The 15,583-nt window shown below is 36.0% G+C and overlaps 1 protein-coding gene across 4 annotated transcripts in view; it reads left to right on the forward strand.

Moving 5' to 3' along the window:
- astn1 (astrotactin 1) overlaps positions 1–15,583 on the forward strand; it is a 279,541-nt gene that overhangs the window by 177,075 nt on the left and 86,883 nt on the right. For all 4 annotated transcript variants that reach the window (XM_048163182.1, XM_048163179.1, XM_048163180.1 and 1 more), the window contains 2 exons: positions 11,411–11,515; positions 14,115–14,303. In XM_048163182.1, coding sequence (XP_048019139.1) covers positions 11,411–11,515; positions 14,115–14,303 — 294 coding nt within the window. The remainder of the gene's footprint in view (positions 1–11,410; positions 11,516–14,114; positions 14,304–15,583) is intronic.

A 15,583-nucleotide genomic window follows, 5' to 3' on the forward strand; every position in this document is an offset into this window, starting at 1 on the left:
GCTTGTTATCATCAGGTGTCTTCAATAATGGTCAATCATCACTCAATTAATCACTTATCTCATTAATGCTTCAGTGGGTGGAATAAAAATATGGCAGGACTTTTACTCTCTGACCCCTGGACTTCCCACCTCTGTTGCAAAGCACACTACATTCAAGAATAAAAAGGTGTCAAAAGCTCGCCTTTAACTTTATCTCTAAAGTATCAAATTTTGATCCATGTATGGACTTTTGTTTCCATGTCTGACTGTATTTTCACAAATTTTTTAGAAGTGTTTGGCCTATTCTGCATTTTTTACATATTTCTCTCGCTGTGGATGATTTGTGAAGTTCATGTTTAATTGCTGTATAATGTCAGAATATATCATTTTTTCATCTTTGTTTGTTTATTTATTGTTTATGTATTTCAGCAACAGCATGTTGTGCGAGTTTTGCTGTTTGTTTAGTCTGTTGCATCTGTCACTTATTAATATACAAATTTCTGTCTACCGTAACGCTACAGTTGTCGAATGCCAAGAAAATTATACCCTTCCCTAATTGTTCAGTTCACATTCAAAATGAATTGGAGAATGAAACAGCTTTGCCTGTTCCAAACATCTCTTCAGTAATTGAGAAAGCATTCTTCACAATCACGACTTTTGACTTGTTCTTTACCTTACATGCCCCCATTTGTGCAGTTGCTAAGGAAATGTGACATTTTTGTCCCTCTTATTACACCAGCTTCTGTTACAAACAGAGTTGAGCAGTTAACGAACATCACTGATAATTATTCTATAATTATGCAACTGGATCCAGTGGTGCGTGAACATTTTACAGATTGTACAAACTTAAACAAACCTTTCTGCTGCTAATTGCCTCTCCTAATTAATAAATAATCTTTTTGCAATTTTTTTTTGTGGATGGAATTAAGCATATACACACGTAAACACACATTTATTCGAACCATCTACACAACTTCTGTGGTTTTACTATATCCGCTCATAAAATATTTTCAACAACAGTGTGGAATGAATCCATAATTTCAGTCGAGAACAGAACTCGATGTGGCATACGCAGAGAGGGGAAAAAAAAGAAGCCTCATTAAAATTCAATTTTGGGCGTAGTCCTCAATGGTAATCACATTTGGGGTTTAATTTATTCTTTGACACTGATTAATTGCATAGAATTGCTGGAGCCATTTCCTGCTGTAAACGTCAATTAATTAGCCGACAACATTAGATGTGATAATTAATACAGTGGGTGCCACAGCATGGGCCTTGGATCCTTCACGGGTGGCCTTTCAGATGCCTGTGGCCGATGCAAACACCCCAATTTTGGCATCTACGGGGATCTGGAGGTACTAGGGCGATGAGTTGCATGAAAGAAGGAACATATGTGTATAGGTTCCTGTCTAGTTAAGGATGTAGACAGCAGCAGTGGTGTCAAACATCCATTCTCCCTGCGGTCCTGCTGTTCTGAAGAACCCTTGTTGATCACTGACATCAGTCTGAGTGGCAGTGATTCATTCTGAAGCACATAGTCCCTCTCCCAAAGTCCCTCTCAATTAAAATGGCAGCATATGGCCCAGTGACCAGTAAAGCACAGAGGCTGCTATCTGCTCTGATGCCTGGAGATTCTGACAGAGACGTCCCTCAGTATGGCTGAGAGGGAAAGTGTGTCACCTTGATCTTTTAAGAAGTGTCCGCTCCTCCTTGAGTGTTTATATTTGGAACAGATAGATCCTCTTGATGGATAGTGTCCTGTTGGCCAAATTGTTTGCAGTGTTAATTTGTTTGCAGGACTTTTTGACTCAATTACAGGATGCACTCAGATGTATGCGTCCTTCATGTATGCTAATTTAAAGGCCGGTAAATGTCATTCAGACGAAATATGTCTCTTAAATGTCACTGAGGAGCTTTAATAACCAGAAACATTTGAACATACTTGTGTTTTCACATATTTACACCTCACCGCATCATTGACAGCACACAGCCTGCAAACTGTCATTTCGTTTCACTTGTGTGCTTGTGCTGCTGACAGTGTGATATCTTGGTGTCTTTATAATTTGAAGAAAGATAAAGAGTTAAAGTTGTAAAACAAGTTCTCACATCACTGGTTTAATGAGTTGCCTGACTTGAATGGAAAATAGAATTTGTAAATCTTCTTTTTTTTTCTGAGAGGTCTTTCCAGCCATGAGATATTCTACCAGTATCACCACGGGAACCGTTTCACTATTTGTATCATTTCTCACAGCGAGTGTCATGGTGGAGGAACAAACCCACCATAATTTTACAAATACTACTATTGTTGTGTCAAGGAATGTAGTTTTAAGAGTTTTTTTTAGGTGAAAATGTAGTTGTTTAAAGGTGCCCTAGAACCCCTTTTCAAAAGATGTAATATAAGTCTAAGGTGTCCCCTGAACGTGTCTGTGAAGTTTCAGCTCAAAATACCCCATAGATTTTTTTAAATAAATTTTTTTAACTGCCTATTTTGAGCCATAATTACATATGCACCGGTTAAGTGCGCGGCCCCTTTAAATCTAAGTTCACACAGCTAATATAACCCTCAAAATGGATCTTTACAAAGTGTTCATCATGCATACAGTACATCGATTCCTGTGAGTATAGTATTTATTTCGATGTTTACATTTGATTCTGAATGAGTTTGATAGTGCTCCGTGGCTAAAGCTAACATTACACACTGTTGGAGAGATTTATAAAGAATGAAGTTGTGTTTATAAATTATACAGACTGCAAGTGTTTAAAAATGAAAATAGCGACGAATCGCTTGTCTCCGTGAATACTTAATAAACGATGGGAACTTTAACCACATTTAACAGTACATTAGCAACATGCTAACAAAACATTTAGAAAGACAATTTACAAATATCACTAAAAATATCATGATATCATGGATCATGTCAGTTATTATTGCTCCATCTGCCATTTTTCGATATACATATTAATGATCCCGACTGTTACGTAACAGTCGGTGTTATGTTGAGATTCGCCTGTTTTTCGGAGGTCTTTTAAACAAATGAGATTTATATAAGAAGGAGGAAACAATGGAGTTTGAGACTCACTGTATGTCTTTTCCATGTACTGAACTCTTGTTATTCATCTATGCCAACGTAAATTCAATTTTTCATTCGATGGCACCTTTAAATTTCAAATATGCAGTTTATTTATAAAGATAGTGCCTATTTGAAATTTTGCTTCAACATTTTCGGAAATGTGAGCTCCAGGATGTCAGTGGCTGTTCACCACTCATGTACCCACTGAGAACAGCCTTACCGTGGCCATTTCTTCTGGAATTTGCCACTGCCTCTGATGTCTCTAGTGGTTAAACATGAGATATAATTTGTTTTAGGTATATCTAACGGACAATACTTTTTTGTGCGCCAAAAAAAAAAAAAAAACGACTTTACTCAACATCTATTGATGGGCGATTTCAAAACACTGCTTCATGAAGCTTCGAAGCTTTATGAATCTTTTGTTTTGAATCAGTGGTTCGGAGCGCATATCAAACTGCCAAAGTCACGCCCCCCAGTGGTGAACCATTGAAATTTCGAAACACTTATAATGTAACGAAGCCTCGTTTACTGAAATCATGTGACTTTCATGCTCCAAACCACTGATTCGAAACAAAAGATTCATAAAGCTTTGAAGCTTCATGAAGCAGTGTTTTTAAATCGCCCATCACTAGATGTTGAATAAATTCATTGTTTTATGTTTTTGGCGCACAAAAAAGTATTCTCATCGCTTCGTAACATTAAGGTTGAACCACTGTAGTCACATGAACTGTTTTAAATATGTCTTTAGTAGCTTTCTGGGCATCTGAAAGTGTAAATTATCTTGCTGGCAATGCAAGCCTTACTGAGCCATCGGATTTGATCAAAAATATCTTAATTTGTGTTCTGAAGATGAATGAAGGTCTTATGGGTGTGGAACGACATGAGGGTGAGTAATTAATGACAGAATTTTCATTTTTGGGTGAACTAACCCTTTAATGCTGTATCAGAGCTCTGCCTTTGTACTTTTGACTGAATTGCTTAGCAACTTTTATAATGGCTGTTGTTATTTTTTAAATATTATTCTTAAATAATAATTAATTAAATAATATTTTATATAAATAATAGTAGTATTTAATAATAACCTTTGCTATTGAGAAATGGTCTGTATGTTAGTGATGGTAATTTTGACTTCAGTGCAGGTTACTGTTATGCCATTAGATGGCGATAATATGGGTCAGTAGCAAAGACTTTTATATTGAAAGGCACTGAAACAATGTTGTATTACCTTCAACAACACCTTGTAAAATACAACCAACTGACCAGCATTGTCATGGAAAATCCCCATAAGCATTGAAAGGATATTACAACATAGATATCGCTTTCTACAGCGTATTATGAATATGAGATTGACCTGAAGAATGAATGCTGTATCAGAAGCAGGTACTGTATCACACTCGCTCATTCGATCTCTCTCTCATATTACTCTACTCTTAACAATAATTTTAGCATATAGTTTTAAGTAAGGGATAATCCACGGCTAGCTGTGCAATGCATTAAACGATTTTAATGCACAATGTGGAGGCAAAGAACCACCCAACGTATATTTAACCCTTGTGCAACCTTATGGACATTTTTGTCCATTTCAGTTTTGTTTTTTGTTATAAGTGTGCCTTTGTTAATGCCAACTATATGAATTTTGGCTCAGGTGTTTATTTTTTTTTTTTTGGAATTTTAATATTTTACCCTAATTTCCTTCAAAAAAATCAATTTTACCCTCTGTACAAAAAATATTCACACTCAGGACCTCAAGGACAAAAATGTCCACATTGAAACCCATTAAAACTGCAATTTTTTAACCCAGGGCCATTTGACTATAAAATGATACAATATTTGCAAATTCTATAGTCAATTTGAAAAATAATGCAGCTATAATTGTGTGGGTATGTTGACAAGGATGTCAGAGTGTAGTTTGCATGTGTTTCTGAAAATTTAATGTGCGTATTTAGTTTGAAAGAAATTATATTGTACTGGCAATCAAAAATCCCACTCCATGTATAAATCACACCCTTGGCAGGGTCATAGGGCCATGTGAAAACTATGAAAAAGGTCAAAGAAGGTTAATGAGCTTTGAGGTTTTTCTTTTTCGACCAAACACGCATCTTAACCCTTGATTACACTTTTTCACTTGTTATTGTTTTTGTACGGAGATAAAAGGTGCGCTTGAATTTGAAGTAGAAGTTCAGAAGCCCCTAAACACATTGTTTTAGTTTTCACCACAAGAAAATGCTGATTGTTTAGTCTGGTAGATTTTATGCAAAGTTTTGAGTTCACACAGGTGTCCTCACGGCCAAACCTATAAATATGTGGTGCTTGAGGGGTTGATCATTTCATTGTTTGCAAGATGAAGACATGTTACTCAGCAGAGGAAGCTCTGAAGCTAGTGTTGTCCACTGACAGTGAGCACACAGGTGCATTAGAAGCTGAGGATGTAAAGAAACCGATTTGTAAAGCGTTAAAATTCTGAAAATGAATTAATGTTTGGTAATTATGAATAGAAGAGATGCTGATAAAAAAAAATAAAAAAAAACAGTCAGTGAAATATATAATATTTCTATGACAGTTTTTTGGCATGGACATTTTTGTACATTTTGCACCTATGTGTAACTTTTTTTTGAATGCACAAGGGATAAAACACGCACACACAGAAAATATGGTTTATTTTGCTATATTATTGTTATTTTTATCTTTAAATAATTTATTGTTGATTGTATAATTTATTGTTACCACTTTTGATTTTTGCCATGTGTGCATATCTTGTCAAATTATTTTAAAATCTCACCTGACATAACAGCCATATCAGCATTCCTAAACTCCACTAAAAAATTACATTGTTTCTGTAATATGGTGTACAGTTTATATATATATATATATATATATATATATATATATATATATATATATATATATATATATATATATATATATAAAACATCATTAAACACTAAAAAGTAAAAGATTTTACCCCTTACCCTTAAATGACTAATTTGTGTAACTTAATGTAGGTTGAAACACTCATATTACATTATTTTCTTTCAGTGAATTAATACCATTCAATTTTGATGTTACCACATTAAGCTTTTTTAAGGCATTTTTTTGTAACTTTATAGTCTTATCAGTGAGCCGAGATTGAGTCGGCTTCACAGCTTTACCATTAGCCCTCTATTAGATAAGCCTGTTGCAGTTTTAGGTACGTCCTGATGTTCAATCATTTCCCCTGTAGTCATCCGTTCCTCCGCTCATCCAAGAGTAAACTCAGGGTGCAGCTGTTAATGGGGTTTCATGAGCCATATGATCTGCTACCAATGGTTGTCACTATGAATCTCCCAGGGAGAGGACTTTAAACAGGGAGATTCTCCCACGCCATCATGAGTTATGGGCTGTCGTCCCACTGTTCAGCGTGTAGAGAGTGTGCAGTTTGATATTAAGATTTTCTCTTGTCTAATCCCTTTGATATATGTCTGACAGTGTGCATATGTGTGTACATTTTTTTAGCACTTGTAAACAAATGTATACTAGTATATTTTTATTTAAGGCTTGTTTTTTTGTGCTTTCTTTCATATTCATATGGTAGCGTGGGCCTTGATTGTCTGCCTGCATGCCTAATCATTCCTCGCTAATGATGCCACCACCCAAAGGCACACGGCAGAATGGCAAAGATGACTACAGCCTCTGAACTTGTGTTTGCGATGTGAAGTTCAGTCGTATTAATCATTCTGTCAGACAATGAGAGCATGGCGCCCATGGGGTAAAAATGAGACATGGCCCTCTGAAGCCGAGGGTTTTAGGAGAGTAAAAAGAAAAGAGGGGCTGTGCGCTTGACGCTTGTTATTATTTATCCAAACTCTGACGTGCGCCGCACTGACACTGCCGCACTCTACAGGGGCACACGCGGTTTCTCTTTTAGATAGTTTTAAGTGGAAACTGCACAAGGTGAGGATAGTGCAAGAGCAGCGCATTTAGAAGCTTATTCATCACATTTGTGCTCGGTGTCAGAAAGCCGTCTGCCCCAGAGAGCAGGGGAGCATGTGGATTTTGAGGTGTTATGCTCCAAACGAATTCAGCTCTGTGTTAACAAGTCAATGAGTGTGCAGACCTAACAACATGTACGCATTTTGCGTAGCGGGTACGCATTTTGACCTCAAAGTACGCTGGTACGATTTGTCACTACGCAAAAACCAAAAACCCGGTGACTCCTCCGTGCACGCGTAGTACTCAAATCCAGCAAAAGAAAGAGTTCGACCAATCATAGCGCTGGGTTCATTTCCCCAAATAGCAAGCGGGGATGATTGACAAATGCGTATGGCCTATCAATAAAAAGACACTGCAAATCGACAGCTACACAAAATCCCGCTCAATCCCTCCTTCACTCCCGCCGTCTCAGTGACTGAATTCTCAGGCGAGGACAGTACTAGTCACGCTACTTCTGACTCCTTAAAGCTGCTGTAGGTAACTTTTGTAAAAAAAATTTTTTTACATATTTGTTAAACCTGACATTATGTCCTGACAGTAGAATATGAGACAGATAATCTGTGAAAAAATCAAGCTCCTCTGGCTCCTCCCAGTGGCCCTATTGCCATTTGCAGAAATGCACCGCTCCCGGTAAGAAACAACCAATCAGAGCCAGGAGGAGTGTCTTAGCAATAATCAATCGCGTGCGCGCTGATCTCACCCCTCCCATACACAGCGCCAGCGCATACAGGCTTCAAGATTACCGGTGTGCCGCAGCTTTGCTTATGGCGGAAAAACAATCCAAACTGTCAATTCCTCGAGTGGCACCTGCTCATAAAATAAAGACTGGTAAACGGAAAAAGACAGATGACGATGATAAAAAAGCCAAAAAGAAAGAATTAGATAGAGCCCGAAATAAAACGAGGGTAAATATCGGAGCGGCTTTTCCGAGGTGGAGGGAGCTATGTATCCTGAACGGATTAAAAACCGATGCAGAGTCAGCCACATTTCTGCTTGACAAGTAAGTATCCCCGCTTGATTTGTTTAATTTTTTAAGAACTACACAACTAAGATAATTTCAAAACAGGACTGACAAATTATGTATGGCATGGTTTCTTGTAGATTTCAGGGTGGTCCTTTGCATATAACATCGTTTTATTTCGCCATAAGCAAAGCTGCGGCACACCGGTAATCTTGAATTTGACGCCTGTACACTGTGCATGACAGGAGTGTGATCAGCGCGCACGCGAGCTTGATTGATTGACACTGCTAAGACACTCCTCCTGGCTCTGATTGGTTGTTTCTTACCGGGAGCGGTGCATTTCTGCAAATGGCAATAGGGCCACTGGGAGGAGCCAGAGGAGCTTGATTTTTTCACAGATTATCTGTCTCATATTCTACTGTCAGGACATAATGTCAGGTTTAACAAATATGTAAAAAATATTTTTTTTACAAAAGTTACCTACAGCAGCTTTAAGGTAAACGGGTATAAAATGCTCAAGTAATGTTGAACAACAAATCTAAATAAAATTGAAATCGCTATATGGCTTGGTGAATATGAAAATGTTGTGATGTGTGACTGACTGACAAGCGCGAGTCTGGAGAAACAGGCGTTTATTTATTTATTAGTGTTGAGAAACGTAGCCTAGGCCTACATGTTGCGTTATTGTGTTAATACTAACTAAAGTACCTTTTATGTTACATAGCCTACGTATTTTGTATGAAAACTAGCACATTAGTTACTTATGCGTTTAAAATGACCGTTGTCTCAAAGCTGCGCGAGCTCTCATAAACATAAACGCGCGCTCACACAGAGAGGAAAAATGAAAATTGCCGTGCTTGGTTTAAAATTTGTTCTTGCTTGTGTTTTTTTTTGGCAGAAAACATTTTTAATTATCCACCCGTGTTTTTTAAGATTCGTTAAATGACGGACGCTTTAGTTAACACAACCCCTCGTTATATGTCGGACTAACTTTTTGATATTCTTGAATACTCAATTTGTTTTGCTCTTATTGGTCCTTTCTATTCATTGTCAACTGTTTTCTATAAATATGTTTGTATTGGCTAACCTTTATTCAGCGAATGTTTGTCTTGTTTATAATTCAAAGACAGCAAGTTACAAATAGAAACCCTTTTTTCTGTGGGATTTAGTATCATATTTGGATATTGGAATAATAAATTAAGTATTTTAAATGAATCACATGTAAACTCAATGTTTACTGTTTTCTAAGGGTTTCTTAATTGTAGACTGGTTTTCATTACAAAACCTTTATAAACTACTCAACTGTCAGGTTAGTTGTAGGCCTATGTAATGCATATGTAAATATAGCCTACTTGAAATTGCAAACAAAATTTTTTAGTCCATATTAAATATATGAATGCCATTTACTTGTGGTTGTCAGTTTGTATAAGCTCACATTATGCAATGCAATATTAATCATGAATTTAAAAAATGCTTTTGAGCAGGTGTAGTGAAATTTTTAATTGTGTCAAATTAAAAAAAACTTTAACAGTCAAAATTAGATTAACGAAGATGGGCGTGTGTGCTTTGTGTATTGTATTCTCAAAAATCTAAAAAATTACATTTTTTACATATATAGACAAACCAAAAATTATTCAGACACTAGATATATTTTTTGATATATTTTTACTAGTGGGTGCAGGACACTATAGTTCATTTATGTAAGTGAAGATAGCAAAATAAAGTAAACTGGCATATTATACTCAAAACTTCTTCATTACAGTGGACTACTAGTAAAATTGATAAAAATTTGGAACCAAAAATTATTCAGACACTTTGACCTGGCCATGTTTTGATTAAGTGTTATCTGACATAATTAAGATTCATTTTTTCTGACACAGATCTCTGAGATCTTGTCAAATTTTATTGCCATTTTCTTAAACTATAGTGAATAAACTGTATTAATGAATGAAATGTTCAAGGTGTCTGAATAAATTTTGAAACACATTGTTGGTTTATTGAGTATGTTAGCATGCACATGTAAACACACTCATTGTCTGACTTTCTAATTAAGAATCTGACCATGTCACGCTCATTAAAACAAAAGGCTTTGAGCTGATGATGTAGTGCTTTTGTCTCCAGCACCTGTGCTCTATTCATAATGGGATCCAACAGCTTACAGATATTATGAATTCATTATTTCTGCAAATCCATCATTGATATGTTAGCAGGGGTCTAAAATGATTCGGCAGAGTAAATCCATGATAATGTCAAGAGGACTTAGTTTTTACAGACAGAACAGAATGGTTATGGTTTTAAAGACATGTCAGATCAAGTTTAGGAAGCAATATGTATGTTGTGGACCGGATATGCTTCGATTTTGTACGATCAGCCAGATGTGCTGTACATTAAGGTGGGGTTAAATTGAAACATGGCTGTGTATTCCCTAGATGGCAAGGCACGGCTGACAGTTGCTGTAGGAGACGAGATGATTGATTACACCGCCCGCTCAACATATGGCGATATGTGGGATTTTAGCTCGCAGGGTAACCACGGGTAGAAAAGCGATGCCTCACATGTTAAAAAGTGTTGGAAGATAAATGAATAATGCAGCGATGGATTTCATTTACACAAATCTGCTGAGCTACCCCCTGTCTTTTATTAATAATACTATCCTCTGTGGTAAGAATTTTCTAAGAATCACTGTTATCTTGTTAAATAACCATCAATGAAATTTCATTCTTATACTTTAAGATAATATTAGCAAGTGTGATTTATTCTCAATGTATCAGAAATCCTGTATTATTTTTGGTTTCAAGTCAGTGCTTTCATTTTCCGTACTCATTTTTGAATTGACAGAAAAACTGTTGGTTTTTTGCACCTCATTTCATTTTGTGTAATCCAAAGAGTGTGATTTTCAAGCTAAAGCAGATCAGGGTGTATTTTGCAGCGATGCCGTCATGCGCGCATGAAAAGCAGAGAATGTACTCAATTGAGCAAGGTTAGGATTAGCAAACACTATTCCAAAAATCATTTCATACTGGTATTGTCAGTGTATTAAGGGATTCACAGTCATACATTTACTCTGCAACAGCCGTCACCACAGCACAAAGCAGAACCAGTACAAGTTCCCACTGTCATCATATAATTTAGTTTTGTAAACATACATTTTATTTTTAAAAACCCAATAATTGAGGTTTTGGGGGCTTTAATCCATGTGTGTTAGCGTTGAGGCTATTTATATGCTAGTGCACTTCTAAAAGTACACAACAATGCAAATAAATTAATTTAAAACTTACAATCTTTCTCTATATTGGTGAACAAGGGGCAATCCCTTCTATATATCACTCCCCAACTTACTGTTTGTAATCCATGAACTCGTCAAACAGTTGCTTTGGGTCTTATATTTGTTTTTAAAATATGACTGTTTCTCGTCCTCTGTATATTGTAGGTATGGTGAACTACAGTGAGGTTACTGGTTACCCACTGGTTCAGCACTGGAAGCTACGGTCCATTATGTACCATGTGAAGCTCAATCAGTGGACCCTCTCCCAAGGTAAAACACCCTCACTCTTTTTCCATTTACTTGAATTGTTTAAGTATTTACAACGACAACAAAAAAATGTATGACTTGCCTAAGCGTACAGTGCATTCTGTGGTTAGGAAGAGGTTTCAGGCTAGCTGGACAAAACTTTTTTTGGTCTGGTAGACTGGCGTGATCTCACTGCGGAGCCCTCACTGTGACAGATCAGCTGTGCTGGGTAGGTAGTGAAGCAAAAACTCAATACCAACAAATATGGCTGCCTGCTGTGAAAGAGGCGGTTCTCAGTGCTTTGCTGATCCCAGATGGCGAGCATGTTTAAAGCTGAAGTCTGTATTTTTTATCCTGTATTTTTTAACCTAGCTTAATCTTCACAGAGAGCCAAAAGAAAGCCATCTGTAGGTTGATTTCTATGTAAACAGCAGATTGGTGGAATGTTTAAGAAACCAGTTTGAGAACAGTCATTATTTTTTCCAATTCTGTGACGCTAGTGGTGCAGAAATTACACACTTTGGCATCGAGGAGGACAAAAGACAACCTTCACAGATTTAAAAATTTGGCACTTTAGTTGTATTTTGGCCTCATATTTTCACTGTGAGTGCATTCGCTTCATTTGTTTAATGAACGCTGTATATTTAATGAGGAGATGTCAAATCCCAAGTGCAGTTCTAAAAGAAATACTCCCTATTAATGAATGGCCTGAATGGCCTTTAAAATTTGATTTCCTTGCTCTTATTGCTTGTACCAGTTCCCTCTCTTCTCATCCCATTACCATTAAAAGATTCATTTTTCATATGACTGAGACGTGGAGTTTTTACATTTTCAATTCTGATTTTTACCACTTTTTCCCTCTGACGTTTCTGCATCTTCTCACTTGAGGTCATTTTGCAAAATTGAGCATGAAGGTTGTGAGAGGAACCTAAATATGGCTTTTTTTGTTGCGCAACATTTTATTAAAAACATCATTGTGTTGAAATATTGGATTTGCAAATATTGGATAGTGCATTCTGTGAATACCCACATGAAACATTTTTATTAAATGGATAGCATGTTTTGTTAATATGCAAACCACCGAGTTCTTCTGTGTACCAAATAGAGGTCTTCAGTACTTTTGCAAAAGTGCATGTTAACAAATACTTTACATTCTAAAGTATCGCAGGGAAATTTATATTCTATGACTAAAAGCTTACATTTAATTTCTATGATGGATATTCTGTGTTGAAAAAAGCAGTAAAAGTTTTTAAAAGATCAGACATCAACCTACACAAAGGCATTCAATACCTCTACAAGGCCTTGTTGTTTATCCTTCCTTTGTTTCCCCAGATAGCATTTCACTCAGCACACTGACAGATCATGTTTTCACTTTCTCTTCCCACATTATTCGCCTTGTCATTTTAACTGCACCATTGTAGTGTAACTGTATTGAAAACAGCCATTTGATTTCTTCAAGCATATTTTAGCTGCACTAAAAAAACAACATTTAATAGTAAAGCTTTGTAATCTTCATCACATCTCAATACATTTTGAATCTTTTCTCTCTTGTTTGGTCTATTATTCAGCTTCTGTTTTTAATTGAGAATTTAAAGGTGCCGTAGAATGTGTTTTCAAAAGATGTAATATAAGTCTAAGGTATCCCCTGAATGTGTCTGTGAAGTTTCAGCTCAAAATACCCCATAGATTTTTTTTAATTCAGTTTTTTAACTGCCTATTTTGGGGCATCATTAAATGTGCGCCGATTCAGGCTGCTGCCCCTTTAAATTCTCTTGCTCCCCTCCCCCGGAGCTCGCGCTTGCCTTAACCAGCATAAACAAAGTTCACACAGCTAATATAATCCTCAAAATGGATCTTTACAAAGTGTTCGTCATGCAACATGTCTAATCGCGCAAGTATGGTATTTATTTGGATGTTTACATTTGATTCTGAATGAGTTTGATGGTGCTTTGTGGCTAAAGCTAACATTACGCACTGTTGGAGAGATTTATAAAGAATGAAGTTGTGTTTATGCATTATACAGACTGCAAGTGTTTGAAAAATGAAAATAACGACGGCTCTTGTCTCCATGGATACAGTAAGAAACGATGGTAACTTTAACCACATTTAACAGTACATTAGCAACATGCTAACGAAACATTTAAAAAGACAATTTACAAATATTACTAAAAATATCATGATATCATGGATCATGTCAGTTATTATTGCTCCATCTGCCATTTTTCGCTATTGTCCTTGCTTGCTTACCTAGTCTGATGATTCAGCTGTGCACAGATCCAGACGTTAATACTGGCTGCCCTTGTGTAATGCCTTGAACATGAGCTGGCATATGCAAATATTGGGGGCGTGCATATTAATGATCCCGACTGTTACGTAACAGTCGGTGTTATGTTGAGATTCGCCTGTTTTTCTGAGGTCTTTTAAACAAATGAGATTTATATAAGGAGGAGGAAACGATGGTGTTTGAGACTCATTGTATGTCATTTCCATGTACTGAACTCTTGTTATTCAACTATGCCAAGGTAAATTCAATTTTAATTCTAGGGCACCTTTAAAGTTTGATGTGATACTCTGAAGCCTCTTGCTCCACTAAATGACACTTTCTTTTACCTTTCTACTTCAGCCTTCAGTTCAGCAATTCATTCACTGGATGGGGCCACCCTGCGCAGTGACTTTGTGTCCATTTTAAAAGAGTTTGGCAACCATTTTATCCAGGAGGCAGTGTATGGCTTTGAGGAATCCTGTACCATATGGTATCCCAACAAGCAAGTCCAACGCCAGCTGTGGTTGGAATATCAAGACATCAGCAAAGGTAAGCTATAAAAATATATTAATTTAAAACATTTAATTTGCTTGTTTAGATTATATAAGGTGTAGACTGGTGCATACAGATTTTATTTTTTATTTTTTTTTGTAGTAACCCTACAATATTTATTATTAAATATTTTTGTGCATGTTTATTATTTGAGTTAGTTCTACATTTTGTCCTAAATATAGAACAAATGTAAGTGTTATCTTACTGATAAATCATGTTTTCTGCATGAAGACAAGTTGTTTTTACACAAGTTTACCCATGGTTAGTGAATGAGACCCATTGTTTTTATGCTTCAGGATGCATTTATTTTATTTTATTTCACCTTTTTAATTTTATGAGATGATAAACAGAGCATAATTATTTTGCCTATCCATAAATTATGCAATACTTAGTAATCAATACAATCCAAAGGGATAGTTCACCCAAAAATGAAAATTACCCCATGATTTATTTATTCTCAAGCCATCCAAGGTGTATATGTATTTCTTTTTCAGACGAACACAATCAGAGATATATTTAAAAATATTCTGGCTCTTCCAAGCTATATAATGGCAGTGTCATATAATGGTCAATGACATGACGGGTCATGTTTTGTCCAAAGGCCTTAATAATAATAATAATAATAATAATAATAAAAGATATGACATGCAAAGTATATAAGGTAGTACAACTAGATCTCTTTTATTGAATCCAAAAGGTTTTAATTATATTTTGCTACATATAAAGGTATTTTAAAGTGTCAAAAGGTCATTCGGTTTAACCGTCCAAAGGCCAATACATCCATTTCATTAGTGATTAAAATATCTTAAAATGTAATAAATGTATATATTTTTTATTCTGGCAAGACTTTATAACATCATATATCAACATAGTGCAAAATGGTATTAAAATTATGTGTAGAAGTCGTTGCTTTGTTATGAGAAAGAATGTCCGGAAAAATTAATTTCACTGATGTCATTTGGAGTAACCAATAAAAAGGGACCATTCTTGATCAAGTCATGCGATCAGTATCATGTGACAAGATGTGACATCATTCAGACACCTGCAAAGGACCACATGGTCATGAAGCAAAGTAACTAACTCTCTCTTAACTATTTGAGAAATTCATGTTTTCACTCGCTCATACGCATGTCCCGAAACATCAGGTCATTCGGTACAACCGCTATAAAACATGTAAAATGTTGTAATATTTTAAAAACTTGTATTAAATATAAAATGTTTGATTGTCCTTTTTCTAGGTAGCTATATATCAGCCTGTTAGCATTGTTTGAAAATAT

The sequence above is a fragment of the Megalobrama amblycephala genome, linkage group LG17 (assembly GCF_018812025.1).
Source record: "Megalobrama amblycephala isolate DHTTF-2021 linkage group LG17, ASM1881202v1, whole genome shotgun sequence".
Lineage (NCBI taxonomy): Eukaryota > Metazoa > Chordata > Actinopteri > Cypriniformes > Xenocyprididae > Megalobrama > Megalobrama amblycephala.